The 18,727-nt window shown below is 41.5% G+C and overlaps 2 protein-coding genes across 2 annotated transcripts in view; one reads left to right on the top strand and one right to left on the bottom strand.

Annotated features, from left to right (window-relative positions):
* Positions 1 to 18,727, top strand: part of LOC117053287 — a 38,592-nt gene that overhangs the window by 5,600 nt on the left and 14,265 nt on the right. Inside the window, exons 3-10 of the mRNA XM_033160913.1 lie at positions 730 to 1,209; positions 2,416 to 2,505; positions 2,612 to 2,716; positions 6,129 to 6,212; positions 10,874 to 10,945; positions 12,325 to 12,684; positions 13,675 to 13,740; positions 14,933 to 15,120. Coding sequence (XP_033016804.1) covers positions 730 to 1,209; positions 2,416 to 2,505; positions 2,612 to 2,716; positions 6,129 to 6,212; positions 10,874 to 10,945; positions 12,325 to 12,684; positions 13,675 to 13,740; positions 14,933 to 15,120 — 1,445 coding nt within the window. The remainder of the gene's footprint in view (positions 1 to 729; positions 1,210 to 2,415; positions 2,506 to 2,611; positions 2,717 to 6,128; positions 6,213 to 10,873; positions 10,946 to 12,324; positions 12,685 to 13,674; positions 13,741 to 14,932; positions 15,121 to 18,727) is intronic.
* PPAT (phosphoribosyl pyrophosphate amidotransferase) overlaps positions 1 to 18,727 on the bottom strand; it is a 41,056-nt gene that overhangs the window by 19,455 nt on the left and 2,874 nt on the right. The window lies entirely within an intron of this gene.

Genomic DNA, 18,727 nt, shown 5'->3' with positions numbered 1-18,727 from the left:
AAAACCATGACCCCCACAGAAGAATGAGAGCACCATTGATAATCTGGTGCCATCATACCCTCAAAAAATTCTCTGTTGAAAATAGGGACGTTCCATTCCATATGGATAATTTTACTATTTATATCCCACACATCTTATTGGGTTGCCCCAGCACTCGGGGCAGCTTCCAACATACCGGTATATAAAAACATAACAAAACTTCCCTATACAGGATTACCTTCATTTCGGGATCAAATCAGAAACTGGGACAGCTTCTGTAAATCAGGGACACCCCTGGAAAATAGGGAAACTTGGAGGGTCTGTGCCATTATCTCAGATTCTGTTTCTGCAGTCAGTACGGCTTTGCTTTAATAATGTATGTAATGTTGGCTTTTGTTAAATCGGAGAACTTATATGTCAGAGTTTTCCTGTTTTTGGACTACAATTCCCATCATACCTAACAACTGGTCCTGCTAGCTAGGGATGATGGGAGCTGTAGTCCAACAACAGCTGGACAGCCAAGTTTGGGAAACCCTGTTATAGGCTAAACCAATTTGGTTTCTACCATGAATTTATTTTTATAACAGTGCCCAGAAGTAAAACTCACTGAGCCTTACTCCCAAGTAAGTGTGTATAAGACTGCAGCCTAAAGGTGCACAGGAATTAAAAAGTTCACCAAAACCATTTTCTCTCTCTCTCTTCTCCCACCCTTTATTTTACCTTATCCTGACCCCATCCCACTCAATGCAGGTAACACATATCTGAGTCTCTCCCCTATTCTGCCTGATGCAGGTAACCCAACCCCAATACTAGATGCGACCAGAAGTCTGCCATACATTCCATCTGTAGCAAATGAAGGAGGAAAACACTGGACTATTAATGAAGTTAGAGCTCTAATACGTGTCTGGTCAGATAAAAGCATCCAGCAACAACTCGAGGGAACGGTGAGAAACAAAAGAATATTTGAACATGTTGCTGCTAGACTCCAAAAATTTGGAATCGACAGGGACTGGAAGCAGTGCAGGACAAAATATAAAAATCTAAAGCATGAATATAAGAGTGTAAAAAATGCCCAATATTCAGGCAACACAAGCAAAAGTATGAAGTTTTTCAGAGAGCTGGATGCTATTCTGGGCCACAGCAATGCAGATAAAACAAGCAGATCGGATAATGATGACAGCGAGAAGCCTGCAGAATGGGTAGAAACTAAAACAGAAAAGAATCTCAGAGGTAAGAGTTCTAAGCCATCAAAATTAGTTTTATCAGTTTTGCACTAGTAAATATATGAAAGTTTATATATAAAAGTCTGTTTACAAAAGTCTGTTTAATTCAAAGTACAAAGTACAAAGAAATTAAAAATAATAATTAAAAGGTCAAAGAAGACAACAAAACAAAACAAAACCATAAGTGCAAAAAATAAGAAGGAATGTGAATTGTGGTGGTGTTTGCCTTGTGCCATAAAGAGGATATTCCATTACAAGATCTGAATAGAAATACAAAACTACTGTTTATGATAACTCCAAATGTCATAAAGTGCAATGCCTTAGTGATAAGGTAGAAAGATGAATTTGTACTCTAGTGGATCGTATGGAAACACAAGTATCATTGGGGTGGGGTGGAGCCTTGAGCCACTGCTACTAAACTACATTGTACCCCCATTTCCTTGCCACCCAGTCCTGAGCAACTTGTGGCTCACTGACATGAATGCAGCCAGTCAATTGGTTTTTCTGTCTGAAACTGACAAAAACTCTGTGTGTGGAGGATGTTTGTGTGTGTGAAGCACCTGGGAATATTTAAATACCTTTAATTCCCTTTTTTAAAAATGGAGGTGCCAGAGATCATTTGCTGGAAACACATTTACAATGTACTCATAAGGCAATGAAAAACACAAGTATTTATCGTATAAATAGTTAGCTACAGTTCTGTGCTTCCTGACCTCTACGTAATACATTTGCAAGAGCATATGATTCAACTGAGGAACAAAACCTTATTTATCAGAATGGCTTGGAGGCCAAAGTAGAGATAAATAGCTGTACTACACGTAATATTAAACTGGCAGGGACTAGAAGGGGAACAATAGAAGTTTGTCTACTAGAAAGTTCCATCCCTTGTTATCTTTGCTTCTTTCATTCTTTTCCTCACTCCGGTGTATCTAATCCATTTAAATGTAGGTTGCAAGGACCTTATGGACAAGAGTCCTGGTTTTGTTTAAGTTACTTTGCAGAATTAAGCCACATTGTTGGTGCTACATAAAATTGGATTAACTCACTTTTGATTTTCTGGGGGCCATCTAGAAAATGCCTAAGCATCTTACTATTTTTATTTATTTTTTATTTTTTTAAAAAAAAACTGTTTCCTTAGAATAACTGCAGTAAGACTTCTTTCTGTTATAACAATTTCACAACCTAATATCATAACCTGTAACGTTTCACTCAGAATTACGAGGAGACACAGGTGCGGAAGATTCTGTTAGTAGTATGTCAGGAGATCTGCAGCTCACAGACACAAGGAAAGTGAAAGACCCAGGTAAACACAGAGATACTGTTTGTGAATCCCTCGATTAAAATACAAGTAAAATATAACTGCAGTAGGATATCAGCATTTGCATAACTATCTCTTTTTGTGCGTCTAGTGCTCCACAGCGCAGTAGACAGAACTAATTATCTAAATGGAGATTTGGAAGAGTCCATTACTACACATGTGAAGGAAGACATAAAAGAAGAAGTTACTGACTTAGGTGAGCAGCATTCAGTTACAATCTACTAAATAACAACAGAAGGTTAAATGTGAGGATGTAGGTTAGGTGACAGTTTAAAACTGTGAGCCAAGCCCAAGCTTATTCAATGACCAACAATAAAGGTGGGTAAGGAGGAGACTTGTACAAATCCCATCCTATAGAATCATAGAATTGTAGAGCCGGAAGGGACCACTACAGGCATCTAATCCAACCCCTCTGCAATGCAGGAAACTTTTTGCCCAACATGGGGCTTGAACCCACAACCTTGAGAATAAGAGTCTCATTCTTAGCTATCCTGATGGGGATACTTTGTCCATAGCAGAAACAAAGACTTCATCGAGGTCAAGTGATGAAAAACCTAAAGGACAATCTTTTGCATGTGAAAGTTGCCTGTAACAATAAGCCAGGTTTGTTGGCTTATCTTTGTTTATTGTTAATGAGCATCATGTTCATGCGTGCAGCCTGATCGCTTAACACTTTGCTCATCCCCTGTGTGAACTGAAGAAACAAACCATGAAGCTGAAATTACACATGGCTTGTTAGGTTCTCTGAACCTGGAACCCTGGTTTTGATCACTAGACTTAAATCAAGGTTTCCTGATGGATTACGATCCTGGCTTGTTTGGAACACCAGGATCACCGGCTCAGATGTCAAAGCAAGACATGCTTTAAATGTGGCTTCCTTGTATCTCCCACTCATGTCAGGGGAAGAGCAAAGTGAGAGCAACTAGGCTGGCTGCATCTCACACTGCTCAGTCACAGTAAATCATGGTAAGTCAGGCTTTTCATTACCTTTGAATGTGCTCCTGCCCACCTAGCAGTTCGAAAGTGCAAGCAGATAAATAGGTACCACTCTGGCAGGAAGGTAAATGGCATTTCCGTGCGCTGCTCTGGTTCACCAGAAGTGGCTTAGTCATGCTGGCCACATGACCCGGAAGCTGTACGCCAGCTCCCTCGGCCAGTAAAGCGAGATGAGCGCCGCAACCCCAGAGTCGTCCGCGACTGGACCTAATGGTCAGGGGTTCCATTACCTTTACAAACACAGCAGGTTTCTGAGATACTTCCCCCCCCCAAAAAAAAAAGATTTACTACACATAGTTTACTTAAACAGCCTCGTGCTGGCACCAACAGAGGGTGCCAAATTACTTTACTGCTGTTTTTGTTCAGTCGTGTCGGACTCTTCGTGACCCCACGGACCAGAGCACGCCAGGCTGTCCATGGAGTTTTCTTGGCAGGGATACCGGAGTGGCTTGCCGGTTCCTCCTCCAGGTGGATCACATTTAGTCTAAACTCTCCACTATGACCTGTCCATCTTGGGTGGCCCTGCATGGCATAGCTCATAGATTCCCTGAGTTATTCAAGCCCCTTTGCCATGACAAGGCAGTGGCCCATGAAGGTACTTTACCATAACAACCTATATATCTGTATAATTGGCCCACTCTTCTAATGCAAGAGGAAAAAACTATGGGTTTGCCTGTTTGCTCTGTGTGAAGGAACTTTAACTGATGACAGCAAAACTTGGCTACAATTTCAGAAATCCCATGCTGTCAGTGAGTAGGTAAGAAACCAATTTAAGCAATGCCTTTTAAACAGACACCAAATCCAGCAATTATTTATCAAAGGTCTTATTTATAAAAGGATTTGAGTAATTTCCTTTAGTGAAACGCTATGGCTGTCAGTGATCTTTTCTTGCTCAATGTTTGACAGCATTATCTAACAGCCCGAGACCATGGCTTGGAGTTAGATAACGCAGTCACTGACCTCTCTGCACAGCCTTGGACATTTACCTCTTTGCTGGGTCAGCCTCCGCTGATGTAACTGACAAAATGATCCGTCGCATCCTATCTATCACAAGGGGAGCATCATCAAACAGCCAGAAACCAATTACATTAAAGGTCAGCATTCCACCCACTTCACCGTGATGAAACACAGAAGAAGTGCATAGAGAAAGAGGCAAACAATTAGGAATAACTGTGATTGCTCTGCCAAAATGTCTTCCTTCAATTAATTATCTTATTAGAGAATTCTCAGTGTCTTCTGTGCTATCAAAAGATGCAGGGGTATAGCTCTACAGTATTGGAAGAATACTGTGTTTTTTCTGATGGTGACGCCAACCTGTTGCAGTCAGTATAGGAGCCAATTCCTAGGGACCAAGGGGTCTTTGGTTCCCACCAATAAAATACTTGAGGGGGCTTCCCCCCAAAGTTTATGGGCACTGTCATTCAAATGATGTGTATGTCCTATGGCAGATGATCAATTTTTTGTGGGGTGGGGCTTACCTGCCCCCCTGCCCAATATTTTATTCAAATTGGGACCCTTGGCAGTCAATAAAATGATTTTCACAATCCAGGCTGGTCTCAGACATCTCCACCGGGCTGATTTGAACCCTGTTCTCCCAGGTCCTAGTCCAACACTCTAACCACTACACCACACTGGCTTCCTAGAGTACTTCTGCTATGGGGCAGCTATATAAATTTAAGCAGGTACATAAATATAGGGAAAGCAAAATGTGACTTAGAGAATGATCTGAAATATTCTCCTTGAAGCTTGAATTTGTTTTACAATATTCTGGATTGTTTTATTTGTTGTTTTAATGTGGTGTAAACTGCTTTGAGGTTTTGTTTTTTTTTAAAGTATAATAGAAAGTAAACAAATACAGTGGTGCCCCGCTAGACGAAAATAATTCGTTCTGCGGTTTTTTCGTCTAGCGAAGCGGCAATGTAAACCGCGGTTTTCGCTAGACGGAAAAAAAAGACGAAAAATTTTCGTCTTGCGAGGCAGCCCCATAGACTTTTTCGTCTAGCGTTGCAGCTTCCCGCTAGACGAATGCCTTTGTCTAGCGAGGCATTCGTCTAGCGGGGCACCACTGTAACGACAACAGCAGCAGCAACAACAACAACAATAAACATAACGGGGGAGAATGGCACTTAGACATTCCGTTGTGACAACTGTAACCCAGGTTTAAGGTGCCATTTGGCAATTAGCTTATGTATCTGAGCAATTAGCTTATGTATCTGAGATCCCCATATGTCATCATCACAAGCCATATTCCCCCCCTCCCCTTCCACCTTGAGACCAAACTGTTAAGGAAATTGGAAACTCTGTGTACATATCCCATACCCATGTGCAGTCCACTACCTGCAGGTGAGCCAAGAGTGAGAACAAGACAAGTTACATGGGAGACGACCCTAGGTCTTCTCGTCTCCAGTCTGGCACACTGACTGCATACTGAAGCTGAGAGGGTAAATGCGCACTTAGGCCATATTGGGACCCCATCACATGCAGGCATTATTCCCACGTGGAAAGGTTATGTCTAATGTGCTATACAAAAGTACCTAGAAATCTCATATGCTATCTTGGACCCAATAATAATTAGTAAATACATTTCTAAAGTTTATTTTGAATTTGCACAGAAATCCCAGAAGATGACGATTCCATCCACAGTACTCCCGAAGGTACAGAGCTCACACACATAAAGCAAGAGCCGATTGACGTAGGTAAGTCAAACCATTTGCCATGTGAATTTGTAAGCTCTTCCATCCTCATTCCAGTACAGAGGTTTTACTTTTAAAAGATAGTTAGCTTTAACTATTTAGCATTTTTATATGTATAACTCAGTGTGCTTCTCATGCAACACTAAACTGTGGTTCAGCGGTATGGTATGTGGATGAACCTCAGCAAATCTCCCTTCCTTATCCTCATTCCAAATCGTCAGGAGGAGGATTTCTGCTGAGTTTTCTTTCAGTTTCAAAAAAAATCTTGGCTTAGCACTATGTGAGAACCAGTAATCCTGGTTTACAGTGGGCCACACCCGCTTCAGCCATGTGACTCTGGGAGCACTGGTCCCTTGGGACAAAAATGGTGAGCCACTCCTTGGCTAAAGTAACAAAGAATGGGCATTTGCAAACTTCACACCTATGATCAAGACTATCTCCAAATCTTAGCTCTCTGTGACAATTCTGTTCATGACCTCAGGGAATTCCTGAAGTGAACTTCCACTGGAAATCAAGACTGACAGACCTTAAATATGGTCATGCAAGACACCTTAATCTTCAACCCTAAGCACACTTACTAAAGGAGTCAGTGGTACCTCGGGTTACAAACACTTCGGGTTACAAACTCCGCTAACCCAGAAGTAGTACCTCGGGTTGCAAACTTTGCCCCAGGATGAGAATGGAAATCACACGGTGACGGCGTGGTGACAGTGGGAGGCCCCATCAGTGAAAGTGTGCCTCAGGTTAAGAATGGTTTCAGGTTAAGAATGGACCTCCAAAACGAATTAAGTTCATAACCTGAGGTACCACTGTACAGTTACGTGCTGGGCCTCCATGCATATAGGCGAAAACCACTTAAGTGGAGAACCAGAGTTGAAGCTCTGGGACCAGCTGGAGGTTGGAGGTCACATGAGCAGTGGTGGTTGTGCTACCCCGAGCTTCAACTGCTAGGTAGAGAGGCTGAGCAGCTTTCATGGCTCTTTGGGGATTCCTCCCCCTTCACTGAAGTCCTCTTTGGGCTCTGGGGAAGGTCTCTTAGTGAGCCACAAGGACTCTCCAGCTCTCTCCCATTTCCTGGTTTGAATCTATTTATTTATTTATAAGCGCCGCAGGTATATGCGGTCACAAACTAGTCAATTGCACATAAGTGGGAGGAAGTCTGTACATGCCATCAACTTTACTTCCACACAAACATGCACAGAAATGCATGCTGGATTAGGGATCTACAATACGGCACTCTGCTATCTATATTTATTGTCTCTCGACCCCTTAAATCCAGGAACTGATGTAGGGTGAAAGGGCCGTAAAGACAAATTTTGTGTTTTTAGGGACAATCAATAAACAATGTGTGCAGATCATATAAATGCTATGGTAAAGGAATGGTGAAAAACCACATTAAAATAGCTCAGTGAAGTAAACATAGGACTCAATGCAGCCTTGCTTCCATAGAGGGAACGCAACATCTGTGCAAGTTGAAAGACAGAATCACATCACATGAGTGCAATGAAATATTCCACACAGTAGGAAAGATAATGCAAATGATAAAGTATCATGTGAACTGATTCCCTTTCTGCAAAATGCCTGCTCTGTTTTGGACATGTACACTCCATTTGAGGAAATTAGCTGCATGAAATCAGCAGCACACAAATTCCTTTGCCAAAAGAAAGCATAAGTAGTAGTTTAAAAAAAAGGGTAAATACTGAGTACTTCAGCACAAGCCAAGTACCCCCACCCCCCACACCACCCCAGTTCTGGGCTCTAAAACTGAAGGCTAAACAAAATCTTACAAAGCAAACATGGGGCCCAGACCTGTATTTCATTCATAGTGCAAACATGTAGGCTGGGCTGAAGGATTTGCAAAGGAGAGTCAGCAGGCTTCACCAATTCTATTCTGCAAATGCCTTCCCCTGGTGCAATCTGTCATACCTCCCACCAGCTTGGTCCTGAAACCAAAAGCATTTCATGGAGAAAGCCTTCCCTGGGGTGGGAGATATTTGAAGCTCTTCCTCTTTGCAGTCCTCTCCTATAAGTGGCCCACAATTGCATCTACCATTATTTTCAGGAAAGGGGCGGTCAGGACCATATATTTGCCAACATGATCTCTAATGGTCTTGGCTCGGAGAGCGTGGTAGGAAGGCACAGGCCTGGGAACTGCAAGTGTGGGAAAATAAGTGCCACTTCTACTGTGCCTTATGAAGAGAGCGTGGAGCAAAATCTGTGAGAGGACCGAGATACTTGGAACTCACACATCTCCCCACACAGGCAAGAGCCCCAAGCCCCTTCCCACATTACAACAGAGGCCTGTTCTACCCATGCACCAAAATGGGAAATGAGGTAGCAGAGATCTGAGGTTCCCAAATAGGTGGATCCCTAGTTCCTGAATGCTTCTGTGCTGAGTGGCCACGAGACTTAATTTATGCAGGCCCAGATTACACCCAACGAGTAGCGAACAGGCTGTCTGTCCCAAGTACGGTACAAACTGCTGTTTTAAGCACTTCCCAAGCCACTTTAGGAAGGTTTATGGAGGACTGTAAAGTTACATTCATGTCTACCATACATATACATGGTGCAGTCTAGAACAAAATTGAAAGTACTGTCCGTGCCTGCGTGATTATATGAACAAATCCTAAATAAATAAATAAAATATTTCTATCCCGCCCATCTGGCTGGGTTTCTCCAGCCATTCTGGGCAGCTTCCAACAGAAGGTTAAAAATACATTAAAACACTAGTCATTAAAAACTTCCCTAAACAGGGCTGCCTTCAGATGTTGTCTAAATGTCATATAGTTGTTTATTTCTTTGACATGTGATGGGAGGGCATTCCACAGGGCGGGCGCCACTACCAAGACGGCCTTCTGCCTGGTTCCCTTTAACTTTGCTTCTCCCTGTAACGTCTAACTTATGATTATTTCTGTGCATGCCTTCCTCTGTCCTGATTTCAGAAGTTATGAAGCAGTATAACTGAAGCTGCATATACCATATGCCAAAAGCATCTGAATTTGGTTGTGCAATCCAAAAGGCTTATATAAATGTTACACAATTTACATGTTTTGTTCCAAATTGCAACGTTTGCATTTGAAATTCTGGCAAGGAGAGGAAGGGAAAACATATTAATATTAAAAACAGCAACACACACACTCTAAACAACCCCCCCACACACACACATTACCCCAACCCAAGTCTGTTGAGCAGCCTCAGCTTTTGTAACTGGAGTCAGTCAGGGCCCTGCCCTGCCCTCCCAGGCCAGGTAGGGTTAAGGCCTGCAAGACAGAGAGCAGGTCTTCCTGGACTCACAGCCAATATTGTTTTGTTTGGGATAGTTTTAACAGGGAAACAATATTTTCATTTACTTTATACATTAACAGTGTCATTCTGCTCATGAAAGGAACCCCCACAGTTGTTTCCACAGTTCCTGTGTACTTGGGAGTAGGCAAAAATAAGATGTTTCTATTCAGACAGATTAATGTGAACTCAGATGTGAGTTGAATGAAAAGTGGGTTTTCTAGCCTTCCCCCAAATACTGGTGTGTTGTTGTTTTTTATATTCAGCTACTCTGACCAGTAGCAGATTCAAACAAAAAGTCATCAAGACACCATTCAGAGGCTTTTTGAATGCTTTAGCCAAGGCGACAAATTGGACTCTGGTGCTCTGAAGTATCCTACACTTAAGTAGCTCAACTTGAAAGACAGATTTCTCCTCCTAAGGGACAAACCGTACATCATGTGCCAGAAACCCTTTTGGACATCTATACTGAAATCTAGCGTACACTGTATCATACCAAGAGCATAATAACAGAGCTTGTTATTATGTATTATGATCAGCAATGTAGGCGAATTTGGAAAATAATGACCCTCTAAAAGGCTAAAACAAGGTATCTGTTTAAGGCTGCAGATCTCTGTACACTGGAGAGCAAATCCAGTTCACTCCAGTAGGAGTTGTTTCCCAGTAAGCATGCATAGATTGGATGGGGCTGCACAAAACTCTTAGGTTAGAGTCAGACCAGATTACTAATGGTAATACTTTGTGATTTTTAAGAAAGCAGCTGTTTACCGGATGAAATATGAAATTTTGTTACAAGACAACAAAGCTAGATGGGCAGGTTATTATTATTATTGAGATTATATATGCAAAGGAAGAGTGAAGGCTGCCATGGAGCTACAGATTAAGCCTGACCATGACAGTCCAGGCTATAGCTCCACTCATACACAACTGTTGTGGACATTATTTGCAGCTCTGCCCAGTTGTAGGAACCTCACTGGCTTTTTTGCAATGCAGCTGTTAGGATGCTACAGCTGAGCCACTTGGCAGCCCTCTGACTAGCTTATGATGCTATTTGCCAAAGGCTGCAAGGTGGATAAATTATTTTTAAAATAACAGATTGTGCATACACACGATTAGTGCCTACACACACTTTGCATGTTCAGGTCAACATTTTGAAAAGAAGGTGGGGAAAGTTATGTAGAGAATAGAAAGGGCGCATGCTTACCATTCCTGTCTTTTTCTGAAACCACTCATCCTGCTCAAGAATATTAATGTAGACGTGTGGGAAACACAGCTTCAAATTTTATTTCGATTATTGCTGTTTTAACTGCAATTCTAGATATAGATCGATCAATAACAGAAGCTATACTTCATTTTTTTTTAAATTGTCTTTTTTAAAATAGATGATGATTCTATCAGTACAACCTCAGAGGACGCACCTGGGTTTTCAATGTGTAAACAGATAACAGGGGCAGGTAAGTGATTGGTCCTTTGCTTTGGGTTGAGGAGCAGCGGGGAGGAGGAGACTGTCAAGACCCTCCTTCATGGATTCTGGTCCCTGGTCTTATGCCTCTACACATTCCTAGCTCTCAGTATTGTACATTCGTAACGAACAAAAGTGTTGCAACATTCAGTGTTAACATGCATGTTTCCCAATGCAGAATCTGATTTTTTTTTTCCAAATAGGATTCTAGATTCCTGTGCAGTTTATAATCCTGTTGCTGCTCTGAAGCACACTCAACTCTAGTCATTATCATGATTAGGGAATATCTATAAAGTCACATTTGATTCTGCCCCCCCCCCCCGTTACGTTATATTACATGTCTGAAGGAGCTTTCTGAAACACGAAGACCACAGTTCTAGACACACTTCCCTGAGACTTAAGTCTTGCTAAACTTAACAAAGCTTAATTGCTTCTCAATAACTGGAAAGTTACAATACTTAACACACATGTAGAGAGCAAACCCCACTGAACAAAGTGAGGTTTACTTTTGAGTAAACATGGCTAGGGTTGTACCGGCAGCCTTGGATACAAGCTTTGTTTCTTTTGGGGTTCCCCACCCCTACAAAGTAGAGTACGTCCATGAGCAAGAGAAGTGGCACTTATAGCTTTGGCTGCACATCCTCTTAATTCTTTCCCAGTTTTTCCTGTGTGAACCAGCTCTTAGGAACCATGTTAAGGTGGATGCTTGGATTCTGAAAACCTGGCCATATGCTATGGTTGGACAATTGCTTCACCACCGAAATGCACTCCAGCCTTCTATGCCCATCTCGCATATGGATAGCCAAAGTCAGAAGACCAGCCGTAAACAGTTTGCAGGAGTGCCCTGTTCAATACAGAGATTTCTGTGCCAAAGTAGGACTCTATGTCAAACAAGATACAATATTCTACAGCACACTCAGAAAGCAAGTTTACTCTTCCCATTTGGACCTTTCCTGCGTTGATACATGGTGGAACTAATTCAGAACATTTTCTGTTACCTTTAAAGTGGTGTTTCCCAAAGTTGAGTCTCCAGCTGTTTTTGGACTGCAACTCCCATCATCCCAAGCTAGCAAGACATGTGGTCAGGGATAATGGGAATTGTAGTTCAAAAACAGCTGGAGACCCAAGTTTGGGAAACACTGCTTTAAAACAAGGGTGGAGAATCTGTGGCTCTCTAAATGCAGTTGGACTCCAACTCCCATCAGCCCCAGTGTGACCAATGGTTAGGGATGATGGTAGCTGCAGCCCAACAATATCTGAAGGACCACAGGTACTTTACCTCTGCTTTAAAAGGGGGAAATAAAGTTGTGGTTGTTTTAGTTTCTGAATATTAATCTATTATCGGTTATTTATTTTATTTTGAACTTTCAGACCATCAAATGTCCTTAAATGAAGCACAGAATCACTTTAGAGTTATTACAATTAATGACACAGGAGCAGGAAAGCACTGGTGTGACAATGAAGTCAAAGCTCTGATAAATATTTGGTCCGATGAGGAGATACAGCAAATGCTGGAAGGAGCAACAAGGAACAAAGAAATATTTGAGGAGATTGCCAGAAGGCTAATGAAGCTTGGAATAGACAGAGACTGGAAGCAGTGCCGCACAAAATACAAAAACTTAAAATATGAATACCGTGCATTGCAAAAAGAAAACGATCAGGTTGGCAATGCAAGAAAGAGGATGAGGTTTTATGATGAAATCAACTGCATTTTGAGAAGTCAGCCCTCAGGTATGCATATCTGCAGAACTGATAAAACTAATTTTAGGTGAAGACACCGAGAACATAACTAACTGAAGCAGCAATGTGTAAAAGTTGGTTTGAAATATTATATGCCTCATACATGTTTATATTTCAGGAAGGTGAGAGTAAGTTGTAGTTCAATGACCAATGCGTCATATCCCTACAGAAAAATCAGAGCATGGATATACAGCCTACAAACAGACCATTAATCATTACTAAGCAATTGGCAGAGGAAGAGTAGACCAGAGGAACAAGCTTCCCTTTCTCCACACCCAGCATGGAAACCAAATGGAATTGGGAAAGAGAAATGCAGATATCTGTTCTTCCTCAATCAACCCACTCATGGAATTGAATTACTTATTGCCTGTAGCTACCAGATAAGCTGGTAAATACAAGGCTGAATTAATCTTGCTCACCACTTTACTAAAATCTTGGGTTAAGCTGGAAGTCTGATTAGCACTAACCCCCAGGGCCTGGGTTTGCTGTGATTACATTATCCAGGGGTATTGTGTCTGTCTGAACCAGCCCATTCTTTGTAAGAACAAAGCTACAAACAAGTAAAGCTGGAGTTGAGGCATGTGGTTGTGGTTCAGTATTAGCAGACTGGAGCACAAAATGAGAGATCCATCTTCCCTACTCCAGGTTTTCTGCATAGATAGAAAAGATTCTGCCCCTCCCTCAAGTTCACTGGCATATTAAGAAAAAACTTGTGGGAAGAGAAACTCACCTCACTTTACACTGAGAATCTGTCTGGCTACATTTTGAACTTGGGCCAACAGTATTACATATAAATAAGAATGATATTCATTTTGCCATTATTAATAATCCACATACTAATAAAAACTGATGTCCCAGCCTGCTTCTTCCTTAGGGCTTCAAGCTGTCTTCTTCTTCGAGCTAACACTTTAGCTATGTTTTTACTATTAGGATGCATCTTTCTTAACATTTTGTCACAGAACACTTATTGTCTTTTTAAAGATACAGCTGCAGAAGTTACCACAGGCACAGCCCAACTGAGCGTCAAAAGAAAAGCCTCTCAAGATGGTAAGAATTTATTTGCATTGTTACACAATTTTGAAGGGTAGATTGATGACACAGAATCACAAGAGAATAAATCTCTAATGCGTTCATTTTCATCTGTGTCAAGTGCTTTGTGCACACTAAACCTCAAGAGAACAAACATCTGGATAGGAAACAAGGATGGATAAAGAAATCTGCCTTTTGTGTGTACATGTTGCAAGGGATGCTATTGTGCGTACAGGTTGCAAGGGATGCTATTGTGCGTGCAGGGATGCTATTGTGCAAGCTGCCTGTCAAACATAGCTATGGATTCATGAGGCTGAATTGTAATCACATGCAACCCTATCCAAACCAGCCCACATCACTCCTGCATTATACAAAAGATGGTACACATGCTCCTCTGCCTTCCACAGCAGATGTAAATACTTCTGTATACTCTGTATACTCTGGTTCATGCCCAAGAAAGTGCCAGGCTTACACACACTCTCTTCCTCACCTTACACAGGTGGGTCCATAATGTTAAGACATGATTCTTTAAATAAAGTCAGCAGGAATCTACCTCTTTGCTGCATTGGGGGGAAATGCATTGGGTGTAATGTGTGAGCCCAGTACTTTGCTTGGACTCATTGGCACTCATGCACATAGCACGAAAAACCATGATTTAGCGTTACATGCAAACGCAGCCATGAAGCTATATAAGCAGCAGTGATTTACATCAATGATGCAACTAACTCATTAACAAGCAAGCTCAAAAAGACAACGGCATACCAACATAAAATCCCAAAGTTTGCAGAAGTACAAAATATAATTTTATTTTTTAAAAAACAAAAAGCATAACCCCAACATAACCCAAGGAGAACTGAGCATGTTCATGGCTACAGATTTCTGGCCAGTGGGGGGAAGAAACAGGTAACTGGGGAAAGGGGGAAGGGAAGGGCTATGGCTGGCAGGCACTTTGTACATGAGCAGTCCACACAGCAACCTTTCATTGACGATCCCACTCACAAAAGTATCTCATGTACCTACCTCTATGAGCTCCTTTGAGGAATGGCAGGATACAATTGTGATAAATAAATGTTACTGTTCACACTCTAGCAAGTTTACATCATTCCATTGGTCTTCATGACTTGACTATTGACGCATGCTAGATTCAAATGAGCTAAGGTAGGGTCACCTCGTCACTAATTTTTTTAATTGCTTTTTTCCCCTTTTATAGACCCCTCACCCATTCAGTTTAAGAAAAGTGTTTCTGATAACTTAACAACCCAGTCACAAAGTGTGTCTGACAGCATGCGTACTGTAATCAAGAGCCGAAGGATGCTTCTAGAGAGATTTTACAAGCAGGAAGAAATGCAAGATACCAGCAGAACACAGATGAATACCAGCATGTCTGCAGTGCAACAGGTTGGTTTTATCCCCCCCCCCCCACAAGATAGACATGTTTGTTTAAGAACAAAAAGTTGCATACTGCTTGATGGTAACAAAACCTCTCTAAGGAGTTTACTAGAAACATTAGTGTTGCATTTGTAACAGTGCTGGGTCTACACATCAAAACCATTAAATTAAGTGGGCACGTATGGGCGGCTTCCAACAAATATTAAAATACATTAAAATATCACAGATTAAAAACTTCCCTAAACAGGGCTGCCTTCAGGTATAATAATAATAATAATTATAATAATAATAATAATGCTTAGAAGTAAAGCCTTGGTTGACAGCAGTGAAAAGCTAGTAGCCAATGATCCAAAATCACACACACACACACACACCTGCTGCCAGATAAACAGTAACAAACTTAACTGCATAGAAAATTCATAAAAATGGAGAAATCCCTGCTTTCTCCTGTAGTTCCCCCCCCCCAGAGTAGTAAATTGTGCTAGTCTGTTGTTTAAATAAGGAATTAACACAGAATCCTGGCAGAACCTTTCAGGGATCAGAAAACACACACAAAAAAGCACATTTGACAAAGCCAGTTCAACTTCACAGTGTCTCGTGCCACAATAGTTTTGTAGTCTTTAAGCTGCCAGTGAACTGTTGGTTTTGCTGCTAATTATACAGGCTATCACAACAAAACTGCTCTGTGCTTTGCATTCCTAAAATTTCAAATACTTTAGTTTGTCAGAAGCCCATGCATGCCTAAATTTGTTTGCAGCATCCCACTTTCCATTATATGGTATGAGACTTCATCCTTTAGTAAAATTTCCCATTCTACAGTAATTCAAAGGTCTCAGACAGTATCTTCTCTTCTGTAGGTGGTAAAACAGAAAACGCAATTCAATGGAAGCAAGTTTAAAGTGATGCACATTGGGGCAATCTTTTATTTCACATATACGCTTGTGGGGGTCTGAACTGGCGACTGACCAGGAATGAGACCTTGGGGTCATAGGGGACAGCTCTATGAAGATGTCAACCCAATGTGCTGCAGCTTTGAAAAAGGCAAATTCCATGTTAGGGATAATTAGGAAAGTAATTGAAAACTGCTGATATCATGCCATTATACAAATCTATGGTGTGACTACATTTGGAATACTCTGTACAGTTCTGGTTTCCTCACTTCAAAACACATATTGTAGACTTGGGAAAGGTTCAGAAAAGGACAACCAAAATGATCAAAGGGGTGGAGCGACTCCCCTACAAGGAAATGTTGCAGTGTTTGGGACTTAAATCCTGGACACCACCCTTAATGTCAAAAACGACCCTGTAAAAATGAGGCCAAAGGAAAAAATTGTAGCCATTTCCCCAAGGACCAAGGTGAGGATTTTTATTCTCCAGAAATTAACTTATAAAGCACATTTTTTGAAAGCACGAGAAATCTTATCTTTTGAAATGAAGTATCTTTTTATATACTCTACAATGACAGAAAGCAAAAAGGGCCAAAACATAAAAAACAAAAAAACCACCCTGAGAATTATTATTTTGCAACAGTGGTTAATGCAAACTATGAGGGCACCGCTTCCCTCCTTTTTCCTTGTAACAAATCTCATGGCTGTTCCATTAAAATGTTACCATGCATGCTGGCTGCCAGATGTTCAGATTGGGAGGCAGCCTCGCAAATGTTCTGATTGGGAGTAAGTGGAATGTGTTCAGAAACTCCCATAGTCTGTGGACATCTCATTCTTGCCAAAGTATTTCTCAAAATGGAGCGTCTGTTGGAAAAAAATTAACAAACCCAAAGCTTGTTCCAAAAGGCATGCTGCAGAACAGCCTGGGTCAAGGACTCACATGACGTCTCCCCCCCCCCAACTTTTATTAATTAACATAGATTAAGTGACTGGATCAAGATATTCATAATATTGCTCAGTCTTCTTTCTTTGTTGGACAGCCTAGTTTTGTAACAGGTTTTATAACTAACCAACCCTATCTCGTGTTTGCAAGTAACAAAAAGGCTAGATTTGATAGATCAACAGCTTGCGGTAGTTTTGCATAGCAAATGATGCATGTATGTTTCAGGCATTGCAACAGACAGCTTTTGTATATGAACACATGAAGCATGAATTCTGTAAAGGATGTTATTAGTATTTAGGCTTTAGGGTACCCCCAAGAACTCCTCAAGTATGTTGAGTTGCATCCTAATGTACAGGCAACTCCCTGTTTGCATGGGAGTTGCATTCTGGGTCACCATGCACAATGGTGGACTGTGCATGAGCCCCCCCCCCCACCTCATTTTCTGGCCACTTCCAGGTCGACCATGATGCTCACATGCACTGTCATACATAAATTGGATGCACATAAATCGGTTATTGCCTGTACATGGTTGAGACCTGTGACATTTTTTTGTAGAAATTGGCCTCAACACAAAACTTTAGAAGGACTTACCCGAAAAGAAAACACCGCTAAGATGTGCCCTCCCCGAAAAGCTTCTGTTCCCATTATAATGTACATGGTGAATCCAAACACTAATTGTTGTGGGAATGTGTCCTAAGGTTTCTAACATACCAAACCTCAAGCATCGTATTATTTTTAGGAAGGATTTCCTAATCAGACACTGTTGTTGGCTGAACCTATGCATCTTGTATGGAAAAGTTTCTGGACACTTAAGCAAGCATTGTTTTTAATGTGCCTTTCTCAAATCAGATGCCTTCAAAGTCCCCCTTCCCCCATTTCACTATCTTCAGTTTAATCATATGATTTATGGCAGAACCAATACCATTTTGTGTGAAACAGCAACATATGCAACACATATACAACAGATAATTTGCAGCATGATTTTAGGAGGTCTTTCTCCAAATTGCACCCTGACTTCGTTCAAAAGGGCCAAATTAGATGCAATGGGGCCATTGCCTTTCATTTTTCTGCTCAAGTCACATATGAAGCAAGCAGGTAGTGATGGGTCTTACTTGGACAAAAAAGTACCATGCAAGAGAAGGCTCTGAGTCCTCCCATCCTGTTTCACCGTAACTCAACCCACCACCTCCAGGTTCTTTTCTCTGTTCTTGTCTCACCATCAAAGTGAGAACCAACCAACAGCAGGGAGGTGAAAAACAGGAGTGGGAGGGTGCCCGCCTTCTGTACACTCTTTTTACAGATGAGATTGTTAGTGCTGATTCATGTGAATACATCACTTTTGCTAAAAAAACATGTCTAAAACTATGCAAATGTATTGACCTGATTATAATACTAAGTCACAGTTTAGTGTTGCGAGCACAAGCCTTGGGCTCACGCACTCCCCCAGAGCCTCTTCTTGTTTGTGAAGCCTGGAATGAACATTGGGGGTCAAAGGCAAGCACCGCTAAAACGATAAGGCCCTTCTGCACCTCTTTGGTGCTTTGCATCACCATCCTGGTTTGCATTCCTGGTATGTTTACGGATGCTAAGTCAGAATTCCCCAGGTTGGGCTAACAGGAAATTTTGGCTTAATGCAAACCATAAATGAAATGCTAAAGTAAGGGGATGGGCTGTCTGCTTCAATACTTGTTCTTGGCTTTAAAAATCATGGAACGATCATTTAAACCAGACCATAATGTTCAAGCCAAGAAATACGGCAAAGGTAATTTATGGTTTAGGAAAATGA

Source organism: Lacerta agilis, chromosome 9 (genome assembly GCF_009819535.1).
Source record: "Lacerta agilis isolate rLacAgi1 chromosome 9, rLacAgi1.pri, whole genome shotgun sequence".
Lineage (NCBI taxonomy): Eukaryota > Metazoa > Chordata > Lepidosauria > Squamata > Lacertidae > Lacerta > Lacerta agilis.
Note: the sequence above shows the minus strand (reverse complement) of the source record. Positions and strands in the feature narration are given on the sequence as shown.